Source organism: Microcebus murinus, chromosome 14, assembly GCF_040939455.1.
Source record: "Microcebus murinus isolate Inina chromosome 14, M.murinus_Inina_mat1.0, whole genome shotgun sequence".
NCBI classification, from domain to species: Eukaryota; Metazoa; Chordata; class Mammalia; order Primates; family Cheirogaleidae; genus Microcebus; species Microcebus murinus.
Window position 1 is genome coordinate 23,339,218 of NC_134117.1, and position 26,830 is coordinate 23,366,047.

At 52.9% G+C, this 26,830-nt stretch overlaps 4 protein-coding genes across 9 annotated transcripts in view; 3 read left to right on the forward strand and 1 right to left on the reverse strand.

The window, feature by feature from the left end:
• The window catches only part of ATP5MK (ATP synthase membrane subunit k), a 173,020-nt gene that overhangs the window by 106,299 nt on the left and 39,891 nt on the right, over positions 1-26,830 (forward strand). The window lies entirely within an intron of this gene.
• Positions 524-3,642, forward strand: CALHM1 (calcium homeostasis modulator 1). Its single transcript, XM_012773027.2, has 2 exons — positions 524-1,075; positions 2,971-3,642. Exons 1-2 carry the CDS (start codon positions 524-526, stop codon positions 3,451-3,453), a joined length of 1,035 nt encoding a protein of 344 aa, XP_012628481.1. The 3' UTR covers positions 3,454-3,642.
• On the forward strand, positions 5,695-11,151 carry CALHM2 (calcium homeostasis modulator family member 2). Of its 2 annotated transcripts, XM_012770471.3 has the most exons (4): positions 5,695-6,071; positions 7,317-7,392; positions 7,981-8,698; positions 10,217-11,151. In XM_012770471.3, exons 3-4 carry the CDS (start codon positions 8,144-8,146, stop codon positions 10,631-10,633), a joined length of 972 nt encoding a protein of 323 aa, XP_012625925.1. In that variant the 5' UTR covers positions 5,695-6,071; positions 7,317-7,392; positions 7,981-8,143; the 3' UTR covers positions 10,634-11,151. The 2 variants fall into 2 exon arrangements, with proteins under 2 accessions (XP_012625925.1, XP_012625916.1); XM_012770462.3 differs by lacking the exon at positions 7,317-7,392.
• PDCD11 (programmed cell death 11) overlaps positions 12,162-26,830 on the reverse strand; it is a 47,147-nt gene continuing 32,478 nt past the window's right edge. For 2 of the 5 annotated variants that reach the window (XM_012770424.3, XM_012770408.3), the window contains exons 22-36: positions 23,804-23,909; positions 22,008-22,097; positions 21,693-21,795; positions 21,085-21,262; positions 19,397-19,453; positions 18,650-18,772; positions 17,928-18,050; positions 16,926-17,193; positions 16,620-16,736; positions 15,817-15,966; positions 15,347-15,597; positions 14,434-14,602; positions 13,790-13,943; positions 13,207-13,372; positions 12,162-12,496 (exon numbers count right to left, since the gene is read on the reverse strand). In XM_012770424.3, coding sequence (XP_012625878.1) covers positions 12,325-12,496; positions 13,207-13,372; positions 13,790-13,943; positions 14,434-14,602; positions 15,347-15,597; positions 15,817-15,966; positions 16,620-16,736; positions 16,926-17,193; positions 17,928-18,050; positions 18,650-18,772; positions 19,397-19,453; positions 21,085-21,262; positions 21,693-21,795; positions 22,008-22,097; positions 23,804-23,909 — 2,227 coding nt within the window. In that variant the 3' untranslated portion in view covers positions 12,162-12,324. The remainder of the gene's footprint in view (positions 12,497-13,206; positions 13,373-13,789; positions 13,944-14,433; positions 14,603-15,346; positions 15,598-15,816; positions 15,967-16,619; positions 16,737-16,925; positions 17,194-17,927; positions 18,051-18,649; positions 18,773-19,396; positions 19,454-21,084; positions 21,263-21,692; positions 21,796-22,007; positions 22,098-23,803; positions 23,910-26,830) is intronic. The other 3 variants (XM_012770415.3, XM_020280668.2, XM_020280667.2) reach the window with 3 other exon arrangements.

Below are 26,830 nucleotides of genomic sequence, written 5' to 3' on the forward strand. Positions count from 1 at the left end.
ATGCCGCAAGGAGGAAAGACCCACTGGGAAGGGAAAGAGGGCGGGTGACACGCTCCCTGGCAGCCCAGGGGTCAAGGTCAGAAGCTCAGACCCCTGCAGCAGCCTGGACTCTCCAAACTCCAGCCGTGCTGGAGACGTGTCCTCCCAGCCTGCGTCCAAGGCTGTCCTCTCCCTCTTTCCCTCCTCCCACACCCCAGAGAGCTGGGCCCTGTTAGGTGTGGCCCTCACGGTTTCCTAGCGCCAGAGGCAAAGGCAGCTGTGGGGAGAGAGGAGCCCGGGAGGGGAGGGAGGGCGCAACCCCGGCTGCACCCACAGGATTGGCCGAGCTGTGCCCTCTCTGCCGGCACCTGACTAGAAGCTTCCTCAAAGCCATAGTGACCTCAGCCGCTGTCCTGAGCTCTGCCGGTGCCAGCCAGGAGGCCCGAGTCATGAGGTGGGCAGGCGGCGGGCAGGGCGGGCCGTCGGGGCTGTCTCTGAGGCAGCGGTGAGGCGGGCAGGGGCCGCCGGGCCCGTGGGGGGCACGATGGACAAGTTCCGGATGATCTTCCAGTTCCTGCAGTCCAACCAGGAGTCCTTCATGAACGGCATCTGCGGCATCATGGCGCTGGCCAGTGCCCAGATGTACTCGGCCTTCGACTTCAACTGCCCCTGCCTGCCGGGCTACAACGCGGCCTACAGCGCGGGCATCCTGCTCGCGCCGCCCCTGGTGCTCTTCCTGCTCGGCCTGGTCTTGAACAACAACGTGTCCATGCTGGCTGAGGAGTGGAAGCGGCCGCCCGGCCGCCGGGCCAAGGACCCCGCCGTGCTGCGCTACATGTTCTGCTCCATGGCCCAGCGCGCCCTCATCGCGCCCATCGTCTGGGTGGCCGTCACGCTGCTCGACGGCAAGTGCTTCCTCTGCGCCTTCTGCACGGCCGTGCCCGTGGCTGCGCTGGGCAACGGCAGCCTGGCGCCCAGCCTGCCCGCCCCCGAGCTCGCCCGCCTGCTGGCCCGGGTGCCCTGCCCCGAGATCTACGACGGCAACTGGCTGCTGGCCCGAGAGGTGGCCGTGCGCTACCTGCGCTGCATCTCCCAGGTGAGGGGCCCACACGGTCTCGGCTGAGTCTGCCCCGCAGACCAGCGTCCCTCTGTGGGGGGACAGGGCCCTCCCACTTCTCAAGATGGGGCTCCCCCTCCAAGGAGCCCCAAGGGGCAGGGCATGTCTTCCCCATGGAGACTGAAGGCAGAGCCATCTGGGGAAGTGCTGTGGCCCCTATCTGCAGGCCTGTCCCTGCCCTGAGGTCCCTGGTGTGGACCCCACATCCTCTGTCCTGCCCTCCGAGCTTGGAGCTAGGGGATTTGCATCCGTTCCCTCTTCCAGGCCTCGGCAGCGGTGAGGCCGAGGGGCCTCGGCTGGGCCATTTGGGTACATTTCCCTGGCAAATGCCCCCGCTGGTGCCTCCCTGCTGAGGGATGCGAGCGAGGGTCTGCACACTCTGGAAGGGCACACATGGGAGAGGGCCACGCACTGCTGGGACGAGACCAAAGGTGGGTCCTCCCCAGGCCCCTCCCACGTCCTGGGCCCTCGGCCCTCACCTGCCAGCCCCTCAGGCCTCCCCTCCAGTCAGTGAGGGGTGGGGAGGACCACCCAGGCAGCGTGTCCCACAGCCGGTGGACCAGGTGCTGTCAGGGAGAGGGGACAGGGGCTGGCTTGCCCTGTAATGGCTGGAGAAGCCACACACTCTGCCAGGGCAAGTCTGGCTCCCCCTCTGTAGCCGGGCCTGTCTCCTGAGAGGCCTCCACCACGCCCAGGTGCCCTGGAGAATCTCACACCGAGTGTCCAAACCGAACTCGGCTTCCCTTCGATCCCGAACCTGCGCCTCCTCTCCTGTGGCCGCTCGTCCATCATGTCAGGCCCCGGGGCCTCGGCAGCTGTCCCTCTACCTGACCCTAAAACAGCCACATCATAAGCTAAAAGGGCCCCAGAGGCCACAGGCTGCCTAGCCCACAGACGTGTTTCATTTGGCCTTCAGAGACTGAATTCTAAATTCGGCTTTAGAATCAGCCGGCATCATCTAAACATCGGAAATTTTCCCATAAAAATCAGATTTCAGTTTCACTGGAAATATCAGAAGATCCAGCCCCACCAGGCGTGCACTCACCCCTCAGGCAGCACGGGGTACCCCAGCCTGCACCCCGCATGTCTGCTGTGCGGTGACCTGCCCGGCTCCTCGTCCCTGTCTTGATCTCAGGACGCTTCTCTGAGCAGGGGGGCCTGAGCCCGGAGCGCAGGCTGCCCCCGCTGCGCTCTGAGTCCCTGGCAGCGCAGAGCTAGCACCAGCACCCGGTGCTCTTCAGCACAGAGTGTGCGTGTGCGTCTGGTTTGTCCCTGTGACCCCTGAAGGCCCAGCTCAGAGCCCGCACGGGGGAGGTGCTCGCTTGGTACTGGTGACAACACCAGGAGCCAAAGGAGAGGTACAGGACTCAGAGGAGGACGGCCACTGTGGCTTCCTGCAGAAAGAGGCACAGCAGTGATGGCTGGTAGTCACCGAGCTCTATGCACCAGGCACCGTGCTCTGTTATCACATTCAGTCCTCACAGCAACCCCGTGGGATAGACGCTATCACCAGTCCCATTTTATAGGTGGGGAAACCGAGGCACAGACAAGTCAGGTTTGCTCCAGGTCAACTAGTAAGTAGGAGAGACAGGATTCAAGCTCAGGCAGCCTAACTCCAGGCTCTGCCCAGGTAACTCCTGTGCATGGGATGCCCAGCCAACATGGCGGGGCTTTACTCACAGGATCTCATTTCCATGAGGGGTATCTCTGTGCCCATTTTACAGATGAGGAAATGGAGGCAGAGAGGCAAAGTCCCTTGCCCAGTCTGTGCCCTTTGCCCCAGAGGCCCTGGCAGGGAGAGAGCTTTGGGGCCTGGCCAGGCTCAGAGGCAGGAGGCTGGTGCCCACTGCTGACCCTCTCCCCTCTGCCCGCAGGCACTGGGCTGGTCCTTCGTGCTGCTGACCACGCTGCTGGCGTTCATGGTGCGCTCCGTGCGGCCCTGCTTCACGCAGGCCGCCTTCCTCAAGAGCAAGTACTGGTCCCACTATATCGACATCGAGCGCAAGCTCTTCGACGAGACGTGCACGGAGCACGCCAAGGCCTTCGCCAAGGTCTGCATTCAGCAGTTCTTCGAGGCCATGAACCACGACCTGGAGCTGGGTCATGCCCACGGGGCACTGGCTGCGGCCCCCGCTGCCTCGGCTGCCGCCAGCCCCCTGGACGGTGCAGAGGAGGAGAGGGACAAGCTGCGCGGCATCACGGACCGGGGCACCATGAACAGGCTGCTCACCAGCTGGCACAAATGCAAACCGCCCCTGCGGCTGGGCCAGGAGGAGCCGCTGCTGGGCAATGGCTGGGCGGGGCATGGGCCCCGGCCCCCACGCAAGGAGGTGGCCATCTACTTCAGCAAAGTGTGAGCCTGGCCGGCTGAGGTGGCGGAGGGGGGTCAGACCCATAGCCCCCAGCCCCCCAGACCAGATGGACAGATGAAGGCTTTAGGTGCAGTAGACCCGGAGCAGAGCCACATGCCCAGGACCTCACCTGCCTATTAGAGGCAGGACATTTGGAGCTCGAAGGGGCCCTCACTGTTCCAGCTGCGAGGCCACCCTGGACGGCCCGGGGCAGTGGGGCCGTGAGCAGTGCTCCTCAGAAGGGTCAGAACTGGCTTGGAGGCTCAGGGACAGAGGGCTCCCACCTCCCCAGCACCTCCCAGGCCACTTCTAGAGCAGGGGCTTCATCCCTCATTCACTGTCCCCTCTCAGCTTCTGCAGACGTCCCTGCCTCAGGGGCCACTTTTGCCTGGGACTCTGAGGATCTCTCTTCCTTGTGCTCAGGGCCCAGGGAGCAGGAGGTGGCAGCCCTCTCGTGGAGGAGGAGCCCTCCGACTGTGGCCTCGGTCTCCTGAATGGGCCAAGGTGGGCCATAAGGACATGACATACGGCCTCACCTTTGTGACACACCTGGGGAGACAGGTGATGAGACAAGATGCCATAAGCTAGGTCCACGTGGGAGAAGCCCATGTGGGAGGGCATGTGGTCACCATGGAGGTCACTCAACGATTGTCCAGGGGACGGACGGCATACTTATCTAGCACCACGCACAAAAGGCCTCTCCTGGAGGGGTCCTGGGAGACCTCCGTAATCCCACCTCACGTCCAGGTCTCAGGGGCTAATTGGACCATCCCCAGAGTTTGAGAAGTTAGAAACAGAAGCCAAGATCTCTCCATTTTTCTGGGACCCCAGCCCCGGAGAGGGGCTGTGAAGTGCTGTGAGGCTCTGCCCCGGGTGGGAATGAGGGTGGAGGGTGCTGGCTAGAGTGGAAACAGCTAGAGTGGGACAGAACTGGGTCAACGCTGTCTCTACCAATTACAAACTATGTCCCTCAGGCAGTTGAGGGACACATCCCTTCATTTTCCATGCCTCAGTTTCCTCATCCATACAAGAAGGATAAGAGCCCCTCCCCATGAAGTGGTCATGTGTAAAAAGCACGTGGCAGAAAGGACACACAAGGAACAGAAACGCTCGAGCCTCCACCTTTGTCGAGGAGGGGGAAACAGAGGCACAACCTTCTCACAGCCCCCAGATGTCTCTGAGACACATGTCCTACCATCTAAGAATTCATCTGGATCTTGGTCGTGGTTCCCATCTTTCCTCGTCCAGCCTTCCCTCCTCCCACTTCGCTTCGGAGGCCGTCTCCCTCCCTTGCGTTACTGGGGTGGAGGGGTTGGGGAGGTCACATCCCTGTCAACCTATGGCAAGTCACCTAACCTCTCTGATCTTCCGTGCAGTGCGTCTGTCTGTGCAAGGACATTAAAGACCTGTTTTTCAGGACTGTGGTGAGGATGGAGGGAGCTAACTTTTAGGAAGGATCCTCGACCGTGTTTGGCACATGGTGGAATCTGAAACAAACAAATAAAAAAACAAAACCAAACATACACTGGTCCCCTTCCCTTCCTTCCCATGCGTGGACAAGCCCAGCGCAGGGAGGCCAGCGTGTCACTCAGCAGTTCTGCCATCGAGGAACCGCAAGCCTCACAGAGCTGGCAGAGCTGGGCGTCGTCTCCCCCAGTGCTAGGGGTCACCTAGGCCATCCTTAGGACTCTCCCCTTCAGCCTCAGCTTGCTCACTCCCACAGATGGGGAGTTCCTGACCACTTTTGGGGACAGGTTGGGCAGCTCTGATTATTACAGGGCTTCCTTCATAAACCCGCCTCCTCGTAATTTCCACCCACAGAGCTCTGCCTCAGGCCTCAGAGGATCCCTGGACTCCTGAATTCGGTGATCTGCCCTGCAGAGATTGGAAGCGGCTCCCAGGAGTTAGCAGAACCATGGATGGAAGAGCTGGCGCTGGGGGCAGTGTGTCCGGCCAGTGGCAGGCCGGCCCTGCGAGAGAAGGGCCAGGAGAGGGTGGGGGGCCCTGGCCTGGCACATTCTCCCAGGGGTCAGCAGTGGTCTGATGGCAGCTCTGCCCTGACCCTGCCAGGGACTCTCGAGAGCTTCTGGGTCAAGCGGGTGGGGGGGGTGGTTGGTGCTCCGGACTGGCGCTGGCGCGCAGCCCAGCCAGGCTGGTCTGGGACAGGGCGGTGGTGAGCAGGGCTGCAGTGGTGAGCAGGGCTGCAGTGGTGAGCAGGGCCGGGGCAGCCCAGAGCGTGCCGGGTTGCTGGGACGGCAGCAGCTGCAGAACAGGCACCTCCATTTCCTCTCCTCTCGCGCCGCCCTCGCCCTCGGCCCGCCCTCCCCGCCTGGCGCCGTGAGGCTGTTTTTCCACCCGCTGGTGCGCATTCCATCCCACTGTTTGCTTCTCTCTTTCTGGAGTTAAATTCCTCTGAAGACGCCACCGGCCCCAGGCCCTGCTGGTCCCAAACAGGGGCCCTGCTGGTCCCAAACAGCAGCTCCCGTGCAGAGAAGAGTGGGAGGACGCCTGGGCGGCAGGCACTTTGGGTGGGGCAGCTGCCCCGCTGCCGCCTGTCCTGGAGGCCACTCGGAGAGCGCAACACTGAGGGAGCCAAGGCCACAGGTGCCTGCAGCTGGCCCCAGGTAAGGAAAGGGTCCTCTCTGGGGCACGCCAGGTGCCAGGGGAGCATAGCAGGGCCCGTCCCAGGCTGCCCAGAGGGATTGTCCTGGGCAGAGAGGCCCCCAGCTGCAGCCTCCACTCTGGGTAGGGTCAGTCCTACCCTCCCCCAGCCGCCTGTCTCCTGTCCTGACTGATGCTGGAGGTCCCCCTGGGGGTCTGAATGTGGCCGGCCCTAGCCTGGGGGCCAGAGGCAGAAGTCTCAGAGTTCTAGCATCTTGGGCCCCACTTTGGGCCCCACAGGGAGCTAATTAAGAGCCTAAAAGCCTAGAAGGGAAAAGGAAGCGGGAGATGGGGCTACCTTTAACCCATTCATTCCCAGCAATGGTACAAACTCCCTTTCCTAGGAGTTAGACTTGAGCCCAGGCTGAGAAGTGGGGGAAGAGGCAGACTCCTCCTCCTCCTGGATCTGGTAGTCCTCCCCCCCACCCTGGCTGCTCCTCGTGATCCTCCTCCTCCTCCTGGAGCCCACATGGCCACATGGCCGCCCATCCGACAGGCTTGGCAGGGGCGGTGTGGAGATGAAGCACAGGAAGAACATGGGCAGATCCCGTGTTTGCTGCCCACCCAGCCTTCCACTCCCTGGCTTCCTCTGGCCTGAGGATTTTTGTTTTTCATCCTCCAGATGGGGAGAAGCATGTGGGGCCACACCCTGGCCTCTCAGGCTTGTGTGGGTGGAGCCTGGGAAGGGAGTTGGGGCTAAACTTCGCAGGAGCCTGGGGCCACCGGCCACTTCCTAGCCGGGTGCCAGCCTGCTGCAGCCCAGACCAAGGCGAGCAGGCTCCAGATTCATTCTCGCCTATGCTTCTTGTGGCTGGCGGGCTGGGTGGTCCCGGGCTGCATGGGGTGGGGCCTGCTGGGAAGCTGCTGAAGAGGAAAGGGGTCAGGGCTGAGGAAGAGGAGCTTCGTAGGGCTCTCTTAGGTGGGCACAGCAAGGTCAGTAGGAGACAGAGGAAGCGGAGGACTCACTGAGCTCAGGCTCACCTTCCCACTTCCCAGGGCTACTGCCTTGTGGTCAGAGTCCCGCCCGGACACCTCCATGTTTGGTATCAAGGCACTTCATCCCCTGCAGGCCTTACTTTCCCCATCTCTGCAGGCTGGGGAAGCGTCCCCACCTTGAAGACCTGACAGGTGGGAGAGAGGGAGGGTTTCACACACAGGACAACTATCAGGCATCTTTTATTCCTTTTCTTTCCCTCCAACATCTCTAGGAAGAGAGCAAGGACCGGAAGGATTTATCCTTTTGTTCACAGATGAGGAAACTGAGGCCTAGAGAAAAGTCATGAAGTATGTTGAAAGCCAGAGCCTCCTAAACCAGTTCAGACCCTGAGGTCCCCCACATGAAAAGGTCCTTGTGAGCTCCAGGGGTGCTGGTGTCCTGCTGTGTGCACCCCGCCCCCACCTCAGGATCCAGTTGAGTTCCTTGTCCACCAGGACACCTGCTCCAGCTCCCCCACCCGTGGGGGCTGCACCCTCTGAGCAGTCCCAGGCCCCTCTGCACTTTAGCACCACCCTGGGCCCCGGAGGGAAAGCCGGTCAGTGCCCCACGTCTGCTAACACTACAGGGTGTTCCTAACCCCTGCCCCTAGAGAAGCTTGTGGTGGCAAAAACAACCTAAAAGTATTTGTGGAAGATCGATCCAAGCTCCAACCTCAGTTCTGCCACTCCTTTGGGACCCTGGCAAGCCACGCTCCCTCAAGAAGCCTCTTGTGCACAGCAGGGATGTCAAAGCTCAATGAGGATGTGAAGGGCCCTAGGCGTGGTAGCAGCTTTCCCTGAGCCCCAAGGCGCCTTCCTTTCTCCCAGTTTTGGCCCCACTAGCATCCTCCTCAACCACCCATTTTCTGAGGCAAACATTTATCTGCTGCTCCACAGGAGGAAGCCCCAGGCCAGCCGCTGCAGTAGGGCTGGGATGGCCCGGCCGTGCCCTGCCTTCAGCTGCCCACCAGCCTGCACCCCTTCCTAGCCCCACGGGAACCAGCAGTCCCACTCATCCCGCCTCCTCTCCTGCAGTTGGTCCCCCAGCTGACCGGCCACCATGGCTGCCCTGATCGCAGAGAACTTCCGCTTCCTGTCGCTCTTCTTCAAGAGCAAGGATGTGATGATTTTCAACGGGCTGGTGGCACTGGGGACAGTGGGTAGCCAGGAGCTGTTCTCTGTCGTGGCCTTCCACTGCCCCTGCTCGCCAGCCCGCAACTACCTGTACGGGCTGACAGCCATCGGTGTGCCCGCCCTGGCACTCTTCCTCATCGGCATCATCCTCAACAACCACACCTGGAACCTAGTCGCTGAGTGCCAGTACCGGAGGGCCAAGAACTGCTCGGCTGCCCCCAACTTCCTCCTTCTTAGCTCCATCTTGGGCCGTGCGGCCGTGGCCCCCGTTACCTGGTCTGTCATCTCCCTGCTGCGCGGTGAGGCTTACGTCTGCGCTCTCAGCGAGTTCGTGGACCCCTCCTCTCTCATGGCAGAGGAAGGAGGCTTCCCACCAGCCCACGCCACTGAAATCCTGGCCAGGTTCCCTTGCGGGGAGGGCCCTGCAAACCTGTCAGGCTTCCGGGAGGAGGTCAGCCGCAGGCTTAAGTATGAGTCCCAGGTAAGGGCTGTAAAGGGAAGCTCTTCCTTCCCAAGGTGGTGGCTGGTGGGAGGTGCTGGGATGGCCCAGCGTTAACACTGGAGTTGGTCCTCAGGGGATGAGTTTTCTGGGAAAGCAATGCATTATTGGCATCAGGGATTAGAGCTGGTTAAGCTGCAGGTTACTGCTTGGCGGGGCAAGGGTCAGTTCCAGGCCCAAATGAGAAAGGCTGGATAGGCACAGTGGCTCATGCCTATAAACCTAGCACTTTGGAAGGTGGGAGGATCACTTGAGGCTGGATCAAGACCAGCCTGGGCAACATAGAGACCCCATCTCTACAAAAAAATAAAAATAAAAAAACTTAGCCAGGCATGGTGGCATGCACCTGTAGTCCCAGTTACTTGGGAGGCTGAGGTGAGAGGATCTCTTGAGCCCAGGAGTTCAAGGCTGCGGTGAGCTATTGTCATGCCACTGCACTCCAGCCTGGGCAACAGAGTGAGACACTGAGTCTTTTAAAAACAAAAAAGTTTTAAACATTAAAGGAATATTCTCCTGGTTCAGACCGAGCCTTGATCCCAACCACAAATAAGCCCATTACCCCAGCCAATCGAGGCGTGACCCTTTCACGCCACCTCAGAAGTGTCTGGACGGGCCACAAGTTGTCTGGGCCACAAGTTGATAGTGGAGTGCGGCTGGCTCTGGGATGAATGCATTCCTCGCCCAGAAGGGCCAGACCCAGCACTGAATCAGCCCCAGTACTGCTGACTTCAAGGGAATCCCTGGGGTCAGGATGGGGTGTTGAGAGTCAGGAAGAGGCAGTTGCTGCCCTGCTCTGGCCTGGCCTTAGCCGAGTTCTGAGGGAGTGGAGGTTGGTCAAGGGCAGAGGGCAAGGGAAGAGACCTGGGCAGCAGCAGAAACCTGAGCCCTTAACTCAGAGAAGCTGAGGGAGAGACAGGAGGAGCATGAGATATTTTTAAAAGGTCTCTTCTCTTGGGTACATAAGAGACAAGAAACAAAAGTAGATAGAGAAACAGAGATGGAAGATTATCAATAAAACTCATTTAATGCTGATCAGATGCCCACAGAGCTGTGTACAGGAGTGAATGGGGAAACAAGGACAGCCCTGGCTGCCCGTGCCCTCACCAGGCTTATATCGCACGTGTGTGAGACAGGCACTCGGGTGGCCTCCAAACAAGGCACTGGGCCAAGGGGTATTCAGGCAAGGCAGGATTATTCCCAAAGGGGCCTTTGAAGGCTTCCTGGAGGTGGCATTTGAGCCGAGCCGGGCAGGCTGAGCTGGGTTTGGATGGGGTGAGATGATGGCTGGAGGGAGAGGCACCCTTGGGGTTGAAGGAGAGGCAGGAAATGCAGGAGGCAAAGTCTAAGAACAGGGCAAGTGCGAGTTAAAGGGACGGAGGAACCAGCAGCCAGAAGGGCTGGCCTCCCTCACAGCATTTGCCTCTCCTGCCACATCTCCCTGGGGTGGGCAGGCCCGGGCAGCTCCTTGTCCCTCCTGAACCCTGCCCATTCTCTGGCCAGCTCTTTGGGTGGCTGCTCATTGGCGTGGTGGCCGTCCTGGTGTTCCTGACCAAGTGCCTCAAGCATTACTGCTCACCACTCAGCTACCGCCAGGAGGCCTACTGGGCGCAGTACCGCGCCAACGAGGACCAGCTGTTCCAGCGCACGGCTGAGGTGCACTCACGGGTGCTCGCCGCCAACAATGTGCGCCGCTTCTTCGGCTTTGTGGCACTCAACAAGGATGACGAGGAGCTGGTTGCCAACTTCCCAGTGGAAGGCACACAGCCGCGGCCGCAGTGGAACGCCATCACCGGCGTCTATCTGTACCGGGAGAACCAGGGCCTCCCACTCTATAGCCGCCTACACAAGTGGGCCCAGGGCCTGGCGGGCAACGGTGCGGCCCCTGACAATGTGGAGATGGCCCTGCTGGCCTCCTAGGGGTCCACTCCCCGGGCTCTTTGCACTGCTTGGTCCCAAACCGAACCCCACTGCCTGCTCACACCAGCATCCAAAGGGGATTTTCCCCCCTAAACTGGCTTCTTGGGTAAACAGGCCAGGGGTGAGGGACGCAAGGCAATCTTGGGTGCAGAGAGATCCAGTAGACAATGTCGTCAGCTCTGACCTGAAGAAATTCCATCTCCTGTTCCCACCAGCCTACCTGGTCAACAGCTTGGGAAAAGACTCTTTCCCAGAACTGGTCTCTGATTAACTATGACATGGGTGATCTTTTATCGTTGGGACTCCAAGCTGGGATGCCCCAGCTGGCAGGTCCAGGTGACAGTGAAAGTCACCAGTAGGCTCCTTGTACAGTACATTATGCAGTTAACTTGTGTCTAATTGCATAAGGACACCCAGCTCAGCAGTGCACCACTGGGAGGTTGTCCTTCGGTGGATGCCTTTGGCCTTATTTTATACACTTGAATTTTTGATAAAGCTTTTCTTACTATAAGGGACCAGCTTGGTGTCTGCATGATTGAATGGGCCATGCCACAGCAGGCTGGTGGGCATGGGGCCAGGGCCAAACCCCACACGCCGTGGGAAGGAAGGGGACTGGATTAAAATGCCACAGAGGTGGCTACAGTACAGGGAACCCCAGGTGTCACACCCAGGGGAAGGCCATGGGGCTGATCTCTTTGCATTTGGATTCAATTATCTGATTTGGTCTGGGGAACAGATGAAGCCTGGCCTTTCCCAGAGGGAAGCTCAGTTTGAAATTTCTAGACTCAGAAGATCCTGCACTCGGTAGGACAGAGCTAGTTCTTGTAACCCAGCGCTACTAACCAGGCCAGCCCTGGCTCCTCCTTCCTCCCACCCCAGCCCCCTACCTCCACCATCTCCAAAACTTTCCTTGCATATGACTCAGTCATTTCCCATGGAAAAGCTCTCAGGACATTTAAGGCTCTGCCAGAGAAAACTTTTAATTCCCTCAGGATTAAGCCAAAAAAGAACTGGCTTCAACAACTAGCTGGGCCTGTGCTATCCTCCAGGAACTCTGGACTATACCAGATGGGGACAGGTTAGGTGACCTGGCCAAGGTAGGCCTGGGATGAGACATCATCAGCGGTTTAAGCCGATGCCTGTGGCTATCCTCTGCAGCCTAGGTTTCCCAGTTTTCCCTTCTGGGCTGTGTCCTGCTGTCCCGGCCTCACAGCCTCTACTACAGGGTGGAAGGCACTAGCCGAGATGAGGCTGAGAGAGGCCCTGAGACTCTGACATTGTAGGTGAGGGCCCACTCCCTAAACCCTACTGGCCGCCTCTGGCAGGATCAACAGCTTGCCACGGACAAAGTGGGCCTGACCATGAGATCCTTGGGAGTCCGCTCGTCCACTCTTGCTCCCCAGGGAACTCCCCGAAGGAGGGACACTCAGCTTTTATGGGAGTCCCAAGGCTGTTGCCTGCAACCACTGAGCAGCCACAGAACAGGGAAAGGATGACATAAATGGGGACTTAAATAAGCACAGAGGAATTAGAAACAATCTCGAATTCTTTTTCATCCTGACAGCATTCCTCAGGGATGATACAGAAAAAGCAGCACTTAAATAGAGTCCTTAGGCAATAGATTTCAGAGTGTCCAGGCGCTGAGGTGGGGGTGCCCACTGCTGACGGTGCCTGGAGGAGCCCGCCTGCCCCTATTCCTCCAGTACTGAGCTCTTGGCCTCCACGTACTCCAGGGCCTTGGCCTTGACTGCCTGCACGTCCTTCTCTGTGCCGTGCTGCTTCTCATAGTCCAGGTAGCGCTTGAAGAAGAACTTCATTCTCTTGGGGGCCAGGCTCAGATGAATGACCCGCTCAAAGATGTCCCTGTGAAGAGGAACAGGACAGCATTTACCTCCTAGGCCCAGGTCACACAATTGGCTACCACTCACCCGCCTGCTCCTGGGCTCTGGAGCCAGGACCTCAATTATCCAGGACTTCCACTTCTACCTTTTTTTTACTACTATTATGAACCCCCAGGGAGAGGCGCCCCACCCTCACTTGCAGATGAGCAGACAGATACTTGGAGATGTTAAAGGACTTACTTGCCTAAAGTCACACAGTGAATCAGGACAAAGCTACTGGGATCAGGACACACAAAGACATATGGATCTGTGAGAAAAGCTCAGCTTATAACTATTAACGAGCATGGGTGGGACACTTGTTCTTCAGGACAAGTCTACTCACCTCTAACCCCCCCTGCCTTGTGGGTATGCCAGGGCAAGTGAGATTATGCCTGTGAAAGTTCTCGCTAACCAGAGCCAGGCACAGCGTCAGTGCAGAGGGATCCAAGTCTCCTGGCTCCCAGGCCAGGGGCCAGGCTCCCTCCCACTAATGGTTCCAGCCACAGACCGGAGGCTGGCCTTTGGGGCAGAAAAAGTAGTTGGAAAAGTGAATGTCATTAACCCTGGGGTGTCATGGCAAAGCTATTTTTCTATATCGAGTAAGAGACCTGGGGATGCCGGGAGCTGCAAGTCATCAGCTTGGCCAATCAACGCCCCCAACTACCACCGGGGAGCTCTGTCTTCCCCTCTCACCGGACTTCCTTCTGGCTGCCGTGCTTGATGGTCATGTCGATGTAGACCGACCAGACATCTGTGCGTTTTGGGTAGGTGCTCAGCGTGTTCTCAAAAATGGCTTTGGCCCGCTCTGCATCCCCCAGCTGGAACTCAAGCTGGGCAAACTTGGTAATCACATCCACATCTGCAGGGAGAGGATGGCTCAGAGACCCAGCAAGCAGACAGACCCCCTCACCGAAACACAATGTGCAACAGGGACAGAGTGAGTCTGACTCCCCGCTCTTGGGTCCCAAGACCTAGGTTATGACAAAAGAGACAAAGCCCAAAAAGGACAGTGGGGTGGGTTCAGGGCCAAATACACAGATGCAGACACCCTACTCTCTGGGCCCAGAAAAGGTGGAGGTTCCCAGGGACAAGAGAATTAGTGCTGATTGCTTTTCATTCCTCCATCTTTCGCAGTCCAGCATTTGCAACGTAACACGCATTCTTATGCTAGAGATAGCTATGTGCCCGCCACGAGGCTTTCCTGAGAAGCAGCACCGCTCCTGGATGAGAAGTCCCCCTAGCCCCATGTGCTCAGGAACTGGGAATGGGCACTCACGCTCCTTGCTAGGCAGGCACTCGAGGGCTCGCTGCAGCACACGGTGACTGGCCCCGGCCTGGCTCCTCCGCAGGAGAAAGGCGCCATATTTGATCCACACAGCTTTCTCCTGCCGGAAACGCTTCAGCATCCGGTTGTAGAGTTCACCGGCTTCCTGTGAGAAAAGATTGGTAAGCTGAAGAGAGTGTGATGCTACAGAGGGGACAACAAAGAAGACAGGGAGTGATGCTCACGAGAAGCTAGACTTGGGCTCACAGACGCCAAATCGCTGCGTAGGGCTCATTCCAAAGACCCGAGAGGAGCAGAGAGGGAGGCACGAAACGATGGGGCGTTTCCCCACTATGCCTGCGCCCATAGCAAGGGGAATCCCAGACTAGGAGGGTGAGAGAATGACAAGAGAGAACAGGAGAGACAGAAAAGGGGACAGTGGGCTGGGATGTCCCCTTTGACTATAATGCCCCACCAGCAGCCCAAGGCATACACACCGGAGTCTACTACCCCTTTACTTCCAAAGCCACTGCTTCCCTCACGTCAGCCCCACAGCGCCATAGCGGATGTGGGGAAATGACGTCTCTCACTTGGAAGATAAGGAAGTCAAAGGCTGAGGACCCTTTGGCAGCTGACCACCTGGCCCAGACTCTTACCTGTAGCTTCTCTGACTTGGTATAGATGTCAGCCAGGTGTAGATAGACCTTGAGAGGCTCGTTGTACTGCACGGCCCGCTCAAAGACCTTGTTCAGGGACTCCTGAGAGCCGTACATGTTTTCCAGGTTCAGCAGCGCCACCCACACATTCAGCTTCTCCTGCTCTTCTCTGGAGGGAAAGCAGTCGGCAGGTGAGCTCCATCAACTCAGCCCAACAGGCGTCCCACCCCCATCTGGGGGTGTCAGTGAACTATCTCCTCCTCGCAGGCCCTGTCCATGGGCTCGGATCCCACCCCCAAACGCTGGAGCCAAGAGGCCTGTCCCCACGGCAGCTCAAACAGCATCAGGAACGCCCCAACCCTCCCACACCCACAGCCAGCTCTGAGGCTCCCTTGGTTTCTGCTTCCACTCCTGGGAAGGAAGCTCACTACATCTCAAACAAGCCTGAGGTTTGGGCTGGAAGCAAAATCTTGGGTCTGATTCTTTCTTAAAACTAAGAATGAAGCAAAAGACTGCCTTCCTTCACTAGGCTTCAGAAAACGTACTCCTCTCTGCCTGGAAAATGGTTACCTATACGGTTTTCACCCAGGTATGTAGAGAGTGGTTTTCCCTATTTTATTTCTGCTCCAGACTGGGTACCTAATTTAAGTGTAGGGGCTCTTGTAAAGATTACCCTTGGCTATTTCAGTGAAGACTGTAAAATATAAATGAGCAGATCTATTTCACACAGGCCACACCTATGAGAGAAAGCCTGGGAACCCATGGGCCCCTGGTGGCAGCCACCCAAACTGCTGCCAGCCTGCCCGAGAGGAAATGACCCACAGGCAGCAAATCCTGCCAGCCCAGCACTTGGGACGACAGGAGCCTCCCATCTAAAAGTCCCTCCCTAGAGCAGGGGAAGTCAAAGCCTAACCTGAAGGAGATGGTCTTAAGGGCTCTCTCAGCCACGGCACGGGCCTTCTCGATCTCCGTGGCCTGCAGGTGGAAAGCCATGTACTGCAGCCACAGGATGGAGCTGTTGGGGGAGCTCAGCACCAGTCGGTCAAAGTCATCCGCTGACTCCGGCTGTCGCCTGGGATCCATCAGCGCTTCCTCAACGCGGGAGAGCTCTTTCTCTGCCTTTTGCTTCTCCAAATCCCTTTCCTTCTTGCTTTTCTTTTTCTGCTATGGAAGGCAGAAAATAGTGAATAATCTGTTCCTCAAACTCAGGGGAAACCTGAGGTGAAAGCTGCAAGTTGGCAGGGCAGATCATGGCTCTGTACATACCCCTGGCCTGGGACTGGGTGCCACCTCTCGCCCTCCCCCCACTCAGGCTAGGACAGAGCACAGGAAACTGGCACCAAGGGGGGCCTGCAAAAAGGACAAAGCCCTAGAAAATAGTACCGTGGCTTGGTGTGGCTTCTCATCCTCCTCACTGTCTGAGCTCTCTCCTCGAGGTGGCAAGGCTGGCGTCAGAGAGTCTAGGCCCACGTTCCAAGCAAAGCCCGAAGGCAGCTGCAGCCGGGGAGCTTCTGCTGGCTTGGGTGGCTTCTCCTGGAGGACCACAGAGGCACTGAAGAAAGCACGTGGCTCAGGCTGCTCCCTATCCCCAGCCCCAGCCCACCCAGAGGAACACGACCCCCGTGCCATGCCCAGAGACAGGCCAGCTAGGCCCCAGCCCACTGGAGAAGCTTTATTCCAGGAACATAAAAGTTTTATCTGTAAATAAATTTACGTAGGTAACAAACTTTTAAAATATATGTATTCATACACGTATAAAACATCAGGAGAGTTGGGACAGAGATATGACGAAAACTCCAAGGGTGGCAGGGATGCGAGTACCTAAAGTCCGGGAAGCCCTGCCCCGAGGGTGTGAGCTGGCCATACCCAGGCCTCTCAGCTCAACTGTTACTCTCATTTTTCAGAGGATGTGGGCTCAGACCGGCTAAGCCTCCTCTTTATCTGCCCAAGCCTTCAATTTAATTCAGTTCCACTGAATAAACATTCACAGAATTTATTTTATACAGCCTCCTCTCTGTGTGAACAGGGTCCCTGCCCTGGAGGAGCCCACAATGAAGAGAGGAAACTGACAGTCCCCCACAACTTTCATATTTTATAGGAGATGAGGTAAGAGGATGGGGCTGAGGCAGACCAGCTCCTCCTGGCTCCAGGGCAGCCTCTCCCCTCCATTCAACTTTGTCCCTCACCTTGGGTAGCATATCCATCTCTTCCATCGCCTCTTCTCCTTCCCGATAATACACTTCCATGCCACTGTCATCCTCCTCTGACGGACCAGCTTTCTTTGCCTTCTTATTCACTCTTTCCTGAGGTGACAGATGGGTGAATGCCCAGGAGTGCCCTTCCACAACCCTGGGCGACACCCTCTCTCTGCTCCTCTCGCACCACCAGTGCCCAGCCCCCAACTCTCACTGCCCTCACGCCAAGAGGTCAGGCTGGCTTCACCAATGCTCCTTTTCCCGGGGGGGTGAGGCACACCCTCCCAAGGGCCTCACCTGCTCACTTACAGGTGTCTGCAGCTCCCGCTTGCCCTGCGTCTTCTCCTTGCTGGGCAGCCGCGCCGCCGCCGCCTGCCCCTTTTGGTTCTTCTTCTCTTTCCTTTTCTGATTCTTCTCTTCTCCTTTTTGGTCTCTCTCCTTAGCCTCTATTTTCCTCTCCTCTTGCTTTGAAAGTGGCAGTTCCATGGAAGCAGATAACACATCCGGCTTTCCAGTGTCGCTGGGGAGGAACGACAGCTCTACCAGGTTCTTCTGGTGGTTCACGCTACGACAGGACAAGAGAGGGGACAGTGAAGACAACATGCAAAGCAGAGGGCACTGCAGGCAGCCCAGGCCTTCCCCCACCTGCCTTAGGAATCCATTCAGTATTCTTAGGAATGATTTGTACATTTCATCAAGCTTAGTAGAAAATATGGGGGTGGGGCGGTAGGTACGATCCCCCCTTCCATCTCCAACAGCAGAGGTGAGTCACCACATCTGTTTTCAGGGACTGAGGCAAAAGGCTCCAGGCAAAGGTCTTTCATTCACCTGAACACGGCATTCACCACTACCCAAGACATCCTGTTTAAAGTTTACCTCAAAATCTCCTCCTAGGCCTGGCGCGGTGGCTCACGCCTGTAATCCTAGCACTCTGGGAGGCTGAGGCGGGCGGATTGCTCGAGGTCAGGAGTTCGAGACCAGCCTGAGCAAGAGCAAGACCCTGTCTCTACTATAAATAAATTAATTGGCCAAATAATATATATAGAAAAAACTAGCCGGGCATGGTGGCACATGCCTGTACTCCCAGCTACTTGGGAGGCTGAGGCAAGAGGATCCCTTGAGCCCAGGAGTTTGAGGTTGCTGTGAGTGAGGCTGACGCCACGGCACTCACTCTAGCCTGGGCAACAAAGCAAGACTCTGTCTCAAAAAAAAAAAAAAAAAAAAAAAATCTCCTCCTAGGGCTCCCGGAGAAAGGGGTTTGATTCATATCAGAGTGAGAGCGAAAGAGAGGACACCCACCTTAGAATCTTGGCTGTGAGCAACTTCCCTTCGGGCAGGTATTTGTTATAAAGGGTTTTCTTGGACGGGCTGCACTGGGAAACATGTGGGTATTGGGCCAAACCCACAACCGAGGGGCCAAGGCTGAAAGGAGAGAGACAAGAGTCCTGTGGTCACAAATGCAACAACAGAATTCCACCCAGGCCTAGGGACTCCACCTTCACAGGGACCCGAGCTGCGACAGGGATTTATGACAGACATAAGTTCCTGGCATTCGGCAGGACAAAGTGGGCTGTGTAAACTGGAAAACATGATCAAGCATAATGAAGATATGATTGAGGCTATTTTTTACCCCATGTCACAGCACCACAATATGTAAGTCACAAGTTCCTAGGAGGAAGAGGAGAAATTGAGGAAACACAGCAGCAGACAAAGCTGTAAGTATCTGGTGTTGAGGACATTAGGTGATTTCAAAGAATATTTACAGACCACGATCAAACACTACATCAGAGAACATTCAAGTTTATTTAAAACTGGCAATGGAAATGCCATATTCAAAATGCCAAACAAGAACTAATAATTCAAAACTTTTTAAAAAGTATTTAAAAAATTGGAATTTTTAAAACTCTTAAATAAATCTCTCCTCATAGTCCATCGAAGAGGGATGCAGTGGATGCCAGACCAAGACAGGCCCAGGGAAGGCTCGTGGGTCTGGGTCCAGGCCGAGGCCCCACCTTACTCACCCGACGAGCACGCCGTCTGGCTGCACGGACCTCACGTAGCCCCTCAAGAGATGCCCTTTCTTAATGTCCCGGATGGAGTTAATCTCCGGATCTTCTATTTTGCTTTTTGTCTCCGGGTTTGTTCTAAAGAAATGAAAGGCTTATATACACATACCTTTTAACCCCCGTCGCCCTACCGTTGCCCCTGAGACACCTGTAATAATCACACTGCGCATGTGGGAATACACCTCTGGACCAGTCAGTACTTTCATAACTAGTCATAACTTACAGGGCCCAACTCTACTCTTTCTAAAGGCCTGTCAGGGCAGGGGCATGTGTTCACAAGCCAGCTATGCAGAATAGCAAGTGGTGGATCAAGCCAGAGAGAGGTCAAACCTAAAGCTTTGGCGTTACAGACATCCATTTCTAACCACAGGGCAAACTGACCTCAGGCCAATCCCCTTCATGCCCTACTTGCCCCCACTATGGGAATCCTGGTGGTCCCTCACCAGGACCACCATCTTGTAACCCTGAACACTCACATTTGGATGTCTGACCCTTTCCCTGAGAAACAAGAGCCTGAGTAGACAGGGTTCTTTTAGCAATCTGAATGTTCCCAGCCTTTCTGGATAGAAGCAGCTCAGGGTACAAAGTGACAACAGAGAAGAAAGGTGGGACACCCAAAGTTCTGTCAGACAGATGCAGCCTCCCCTCAGGCCTCTGAGTGGGTCCTCCTCCCTTCCCCGTCCCAAGTACATGGCCACTCACCTGGATGATCGCAGTGACAAAGTTAATACCTCATCTTCGGTGGATAAGACGTAACATCTGGAATGAGGGCAAAGGAGGAGACATAAGACCTTGGTTCTGTTTCCTCATTCTACTGAAAACCTGCTGAGGGACTCTGGACAAGTTGTGTCACCCCTGTGGACCTCAGTTTACTAGTCTGTCAAGTAAAAATAACACTGCCTACTCTTTTTACCCAAGAAAGGTGCTGGGATAAGAAAATAAGAAGAGACACAAAAGCCCTTTGGAAGGCTCAGAGAGCCATGTAGTGTGTACTAAGGAGACAAGACCAGCCCTATAGTAGGTGATGAGAGTGTCTGCTCTCTGCAGGGAGACAGACTAACCACAGGAAGCCACAGTGGAGGGATAACCTGGGTATTACCGAAAACAGACACATGGCAATTCAGACGAGGCAGATCTGTGAGGCCTGAGCAGAGGGAGGCTTCAAGGAGAGAACGGAAGGTTGATTCTTTTGTTGCTTTTCTCAATTTAATTAATCTAAAATGGCAATTAGTAGCCCAAAACCATAATTTAGAAGTACAAAATCTTAGAGATAGAAAAGATCTCAGCTAGATACAGCCCAAATTTTTCCCAGGACAGATGCCTGGCATCATAGCCCTCAGAGCTAGACTGGACCTCAAGGGATCATCTACCTTTGGGCAAGTAAATTTCTTTCTTTTTTAAGAGACAGTGGGGTCTTGGCCCAGTGCAGTGGCTCACACTTGTAATCCTAGCACTCTGGGAGGCCAAGGCAGGAGGACTACTCCAGGCCCAGAGTTTGAGACCAGCCTAAGTAAGAGCAAGACCCCGCCTCTACCAAAAAATAGAAAAAATTAGCTGGGCACAGTGGCAGGAACCTGTAGTCCCAGCTACTCTGGAGGCTGAGCCCAGGAGTTTGAGGTTGCTGTGAGCTAGGCTGATGCCATGGCACTCTAGCCCAGGCAACAGAGCGAGACTTTCTCAAAATAATAGTAATAATGGAACTCTAAACAAATATTAAAAATAAGGCAAAAGAACAAAATAGATTTAGATATATTAGCATGGAAAAGGAAAAGTCTATGATGAACTGCTATGAGAAAAAAGCAAGTTATAGAACAGTATATAAAATGAAATTCTAGGCTAGGCATAGTGGCTCACGCCTGTAATCCTAACATTCTGGGTGGCCGAGGCTGGAGGATCATTGAGGTCAGGAGTTCTAGACCAACCTGAGCAAGAGCAAGACACCGTCTCTACACAATAATAGAAAAATTAGCCAGGCACAGTGGCTAATTTTCCACAGGTGGCAAGCACCTGTAGTCCCAGCTACTCTAGAAGCTGAGGCAGGAGGATCACTTGTGCCCAAGAGTTTGAGATTGCTGTGAGCTATGATACCACTGTACTCTATCCAGGGTGACAGAGCAAGACTATCTCAAAAAAGAAATTCTATTATTACATAAAGAAAAATTATACATATATATCCATATGTATATTTTATATATATTCAAGTCTGGAGAGATAGAAACCAAAATAAAAAATGGTGGAAAATGTTGGAGAAAGAAAGAGGTAATATAAATTTTCATTTTCCATTTCATACACTTGTTTTTTCTGGTACAAAGTCATTCATCATGTCTATAATTTTTAAAACATCCACCAATTCCACGGATAGGTGAAAAGAGGAAGAGTACATGGCTTACCTGACAACCTTCTGGGGGATGAAGTCTTCCAGGGGTGTCTCAGAGTAGGAGTCATTCACATGAAATATACTGACTCTTCCTATCTTCCCAAAGGGGAAGGAGACAGTCAGCCCTTCATTGGGAGTCACCTTGGCTACTCGGCCCATGGCCACCTCCCCTTTCTCAAGCTTGTGAGGACCTGGGAGAAGAACAGACCAGATTCAGGGAAGAGGAAACGAACTAAGACGGGAGCCAGAATCCTGGCCAAGCACAAGCTGGGGAGGGTAGAGGCTGCCCAGGCTCGCTTGAGCTGCACAGGGTGAGTGGACCAGAATGGTCATGAAGACCCAGATCACCATGCCATCCAGTCAAGAATCCCAGGGCCATATAGTGGACAACCCTTTCTGAGGGACTTGAGAAAAACAACCATATAGGTGAAGGTGACTCAGGCAGTGGCAAAGCAAGACAAGCCAGAACAAAGCCCCAAGAGAAAAATTGTTCCAAGAAGCTCCCCCACACCAGGCTTTCTGAGGATTCCAATACTGAGGGCATCCTTCAACCTGGGCAAAAACTGAAGACCCCTTCTCACCCCTTCCCTTCCCTGACCAGGAACCGTTTCATCCCCACACCTATAAGTGAGAGACATAAGAAGGCCTTGGAGGAATCTGGGCCAACCACGGTGGCCCTCAGGGCCTGGCCAATCTGGAACTTCTTATCTGGATGTTTCAGAACCTGGAAGGATAAGAAAACTCTTTTGATGCTTGAAGAAAGGTCTGTCATTTATCCAAAACCATAGCATTCAAGTCCCCATAGCAAGTATTTCCCACATCAAACCCTAAATAAGCACGAGGTTCCTTATACCCACTATAAACCCACACACACCAGACACTGAGTCAAGCTTAGGGTGCCTGGGTCTCCTATCCAGGGATCTCAAGGACACTGACCTTGAAGCTAAGAGACATGAGCAACAAGGGAATTCGCCCCCGGATGTCTGGGGCAAGCTCCACCTCAAGCCATTTCTTCACCACGTTGTACTGGGAGAAAAAGAGGAGAAACAGAGTAGGACAAATCCAAGCATCCCTTCTTGTCCCTCCATTAAGCACAGACTTTCCTAAAACCACAAGGCAGAAAGGGCCCTAATCCCACATTTTTCTAAGGCACAGGAATCCACCCCTATATCCCACTGTCCCTGCCCAAACTTCACTTTCCACCAGCTTCACTCAGAGTCTAGCTCAGAGCCTTCACCTGCCTAGCAGAACATGCATCTTTCCCAGGGTCTCAGCTGCCCAGGAGCAAAAGAGACCTCAGAGATGTCCTTGAGCAGGAGGACCAATCCCACAGATGTCTGTTGCCTCCTCCAAGTTCAGCTGTGGCCAGTGATTGTTAACCATCTCCAGGGGCCAACATTTTCTTTCTAAACCAATTTGGATTTTGATCTTTCAGTATTTATGCAGTGCCCTGTCAATACACACAGCACTTTTCAAGTCAGTTCAATAAAACATTTATCAAGCAGCTGCTATGCCCATGGTATCATAGTGATAAATAAAAGCAAGGCTCTACCTTCAAGATCACTCTATAAGCAGTAAGTCAAATCAGTACGCAAATAACTAGAGTGGCAAGAAACATGTAGGAAGAACAGGCTACAGGAATATATAGAAGAACCAGGAATGAGGGACGGTTATCTATGCTGAACCTTGAAGGGCAGCAGACAACAGGAGTAGAAGGTATTCCAGGTATAGAAGCCAGCATGAATAAAGACAGGAAGGGGAGAAGATAGAGGTTTTCAGAATGTCTGGCACATAAGGTGTAGAAAGTCAGATTATGAAGTGTCTAATGTCTATAGACAGGTAACTAAAGGGATCAAGTGTCAGTGACATGTTCAGAAAGATGCTGATGGGAGAGGAATGTGGAAACAACAAAGAGGTGTTATTCCTCAAGGTCAAATCCAATCCAACTTCCTCTTTGATACGTTCCAACTGGTACAGGTCACACTGATCTCTTGCCTTTTTGAACTCCTGTGCCACTTGGGGTGAAAACACATAATCTGGCACCCAACTACTTTTTCATTTTGCACTGCACCTGAACTTTATAAAAGGCAAGAATCTAGGCCGGGCATGGTGGCTCATGCCTGTAATCCTAGCACTCTGGGAGGCCGAGGCAGGTGGATTGCTCAAGGTAAAGAGTTGAGACCAGCCTGAGCAAGAGCGAGAGCCCGTCTCTACTACAAACAGAAAGAAATCAATTGGACAACTAATATATATAGAAAAAATTAGCCGGGCATGGTGACGCATGCCTGTAGTCCCAGCTACTCAGGAGGCTGAGGCAGGAGGATCGCTTGAGCCCAGGAGTTTGAGGTTGTTGTGAGCTAAGCTGACGCCATGGCACTCTAGCCCAGGCAACAGAAGTGAGACTCTGTCTCAAAAAAAAAAAATATTTTAAAATCCAGTTCTGCATTTATATTTTAAATCTTGCCCTATAACATATTTCTTTCCATTTGTACAATTAATCTACCAACATAATGAATTGTGAGCTGCTTGCTAATAGTTTTGTAAGCCATATTTTAGCTCCCTAATTAGACCAGAAGTTTTCTAGTGGCAGAGGCCATGTAAAAAAACCACACACCCAGCATGGTAGAAAACACAGACTCAAATGCCCAGTACTAATGGCCTTTATCTCCACTTTCATCCCCTTTTCTTCTGAAACAAGGATGGCATCACATTGCAAGGCAGCCACTACTCACCTTCTTTAAGAAGCAAGTGACGGTCTGACCGGCCTGGTACTGTTTAATCTTTTCCATACGGCTAACAGAGTGAGAGTTAAGAGCAGTGTGGCCATCCTCCAGCTCACTGTTTGCAGAAAGGCAATGGTAAGAGTAAATCAACCTCTGGATAAGACTTTGAGTTTGAAACCATCTCCCCCAAGTGGCCATGGCTTGACCATACAGGATTTTCCTACTCATAGCCACCCTCCAACGCCATATTGCTCTCCTTAAAGGAGAATGTTCGTAATACTGGCCTGGGGGCTAATCTTTTCCATTTCATTCATTCACTTAGGTATGAAAAAACTAAAGTAGGTGGCCCACTATAATCTTTATAAAATTTTAATTATAAATCTTTATAAACAAAACTATTTTACTTCTTTCCTAATCCTTTAGCTATTGCTTTAGTTTGCAGAACTGCTTTCACAAATAATCTCTCTCTCACTGATTTTGACAATAATTTCATGTGAATCCAGCAGGGTAGATGTTATAAAATATGTTTTATGCCATTGAACCAGGAGTTGAAGTCAGGGCTTCTGACTCAAAAATTCAGGGGGCTCTGTCTCCTATGGTACCCTTCCATTATCACTGCCTTAATTCTTTTTCTTCTCAGAAAAGCAACAAGGGGATAGAGTGTGAAAATTATCAGCCCACAAATCACTTTGAGGGAATCACAGAACTGCTACCTTTGCTTACCAATTCAAATAATTTCTAAAACAAAATGAATCAAAACTCAATAAAATGGCCAGGCGCGGTGGCTCACGCCTGTAATCCTAGCTCTCTGGGAGGCCGAGGCGGGCGGATTGCTCGAGGTCAGGAGTTCGAAACCAGCCTGAGCAAGAGCGAGACCCCGTCTCTACTATAAATAGAAAGAAACTAATTGGCCAACTAATATATATAGAAAAAATTAGCCGGGCATGGTGGCGCATGCCTGTAGTCCCAGCTACTTGGGAGGCTGAGACAGAAGGATCGCTTGAGCCCAGGAGTTTGAGGTTGCTGTGAGCTAGGCTGACGCCACGGCACTCACTCTAGCCTGGGCAACAAAGTGAGACTCTGTCTCAAAAAAAAGAAAAAAAAAAAAAAAAAAAAAACCTCAATAAAATGGAATATGTTAGTAAAATTGTAAAATATAATAGCAAGTGGTGGTAAATGTAGAAAATGGGAACTTTCCTATATTAGTAAAGTAGACATACATCCTATGACCCAGTAATTCCACCCTAGAGAAATCCTAGCCCATATGCACAATGAAACAAGTTCAAGGTTGTTCACTATGGCATTATTTATAAAAGAAAAATTGGAAACAGGCCCAAATGTCCTCCAGCAGTTTGAGAACATATGTAGTTTGGCACATTCACAGGATGGATTACTATTAATATTTTAACTCTGGACACAAAAACAAATAGAAACAAAACAAAATTTTGAATGAAAAAAGCAAGTTGTAAAATATTAAGTACAACAAACCATTTATGTAAATTTTTAAAACTACACAAAATATTTGTAGATATACACACATACACATGTACAGTCGTCCCTTGCTATCTACAGGGAATTGGTTCCAGCAACCCCCATGGATACCAAAATCCAAGGACGCCCTAGTATCTGCATATAACCTACACACATCCTCCTGTATACTTTAAATTATCTCTATATTATTTATAACACCAAATACAGTGTATATGCTATGTAAATAATTGTTATACTGTATTTTAGAATTTGTATTTTATAAAATTGTTGTATTGTTATTTTTTATTATTCCCCCCGACAAATATTTTCAGTCTGTGGTTGGTTGAATTTAAGGATGTGAAACCAACACATACAGAGAGCCAACTGCATACATAACTAAAATATAAAAACATGAGCTGGCTATATATATATATCAAAATAATAATGGGGAATTCATTCTCTGAGGGTAGAGATACCTGGAGAAGACAATATATCCATAAATTTTTATTTCTTAAAACACACCTGCTCTGCAGGAATCTTGAATATAAAAAATAAAAAACCACATGCATAGGATATCTATGTGCCTGGCACTGTAATACGCCACCAACATATATTATCTCTAGTGCTTATACAGTTAGGATGAAGAAATTTATTCGCTCAACAGCTGATATAAGAATGTCTCTGCTTTCTGGACATAACAGGCTGAACTGTGGCTCCTCCCCTCCATACACACACATTCATACGTTGAAGTCCTAACCCCCAATGACAGGGTCTTTAAGAGGTAATTAAATTGAGATTACGGAAAACAGTATGGAAGTTCTTCAAAAAATTAAAACTAGGGCCGGGTGCAGTGGTACACGCCTGTAATCCTAGCACTCTGGGAGGCCGAGGCAGGTGGATTGCTCGAGGTCAGGAGTGTGAAACCAGCCTGAGCAAGAGCGAGACCCAGTCTCTACTATAAATAGAAAGAAATTAAGTGGCCAACTAATATACATAGAAAAAATTAGCCAGGCATGGTGGCACATGCCTGTAGTCCCAGCTACTCAGGAGGTTGAGGCAGCAGGATCGCTTGAGCCCAGGAGTTTGAGGTTGCTGTGATCTAGGCTGACATCATGGCACTCACTCTAGCCTAGGCAACAGAGTGAGACTCTGTCTCAAAAAAAAAATTAAAATTAGAACCACCGCATGATTCAGCAATCTTACTTGTAAGTATATACTCAAAAGAACTAAAATTAAGATCACAAAGGGATATTTGCACACTCATATTCAATGCAACACTATTCACAATAGCCAAGAGGCAAAAGCAACTAAAATGTCCATTGGCAGAAGAGTAAACAAAACGCAATATATACATACAATGGAATATTATTCAGCCTTGAAAACGAAGGAAATGCTGACACACTCTACAACATGTATGGATCCTAAAGACATTATGCTAAGCAAAATAAAACCAGTCAAAAAAGGACAAATACTATATGATTCCATTTATATGACATACCCAGACTAATCGAATTCATAGACACTGAAAGCAGGATGGTGGCTACGAGGGGCAGTAGGGGGTGGGGG

Excerpts from the sequence above, each read along its gene's own strand:
- CALHM1 (XM_012773027.2), top strand. The coding sequence starts at position 524 with ATGGACAAGTTCCGGATGATCTTCCAGTTCCTGCAGTCCAACCAGGAG. Across the intron at positions 1,076-2,970 it reads ACCTGCGCTGCATCTCCCAG|GCACTGGGCTGGTCCTTCGT; the intron begins GTGAGGGGCCCA and ends CTCTGCCCGCAG.
- CALHM2 (XM_012770471.3), top strand. The coding sequence starts at position 8,144 with ATGGCTGCCCTGATCGCAGAGAACTTCCGCTTCCTGTCGCTCTTCTTC. Across the intron at positions 8,699-10,216 it reads GGCTTAAGTATGAGTCCCAG|CTCTTTGGGTGGCTGCTCAT; the intron begins GTAAGGGCTGTA and ends TTCTCTGGCCAG.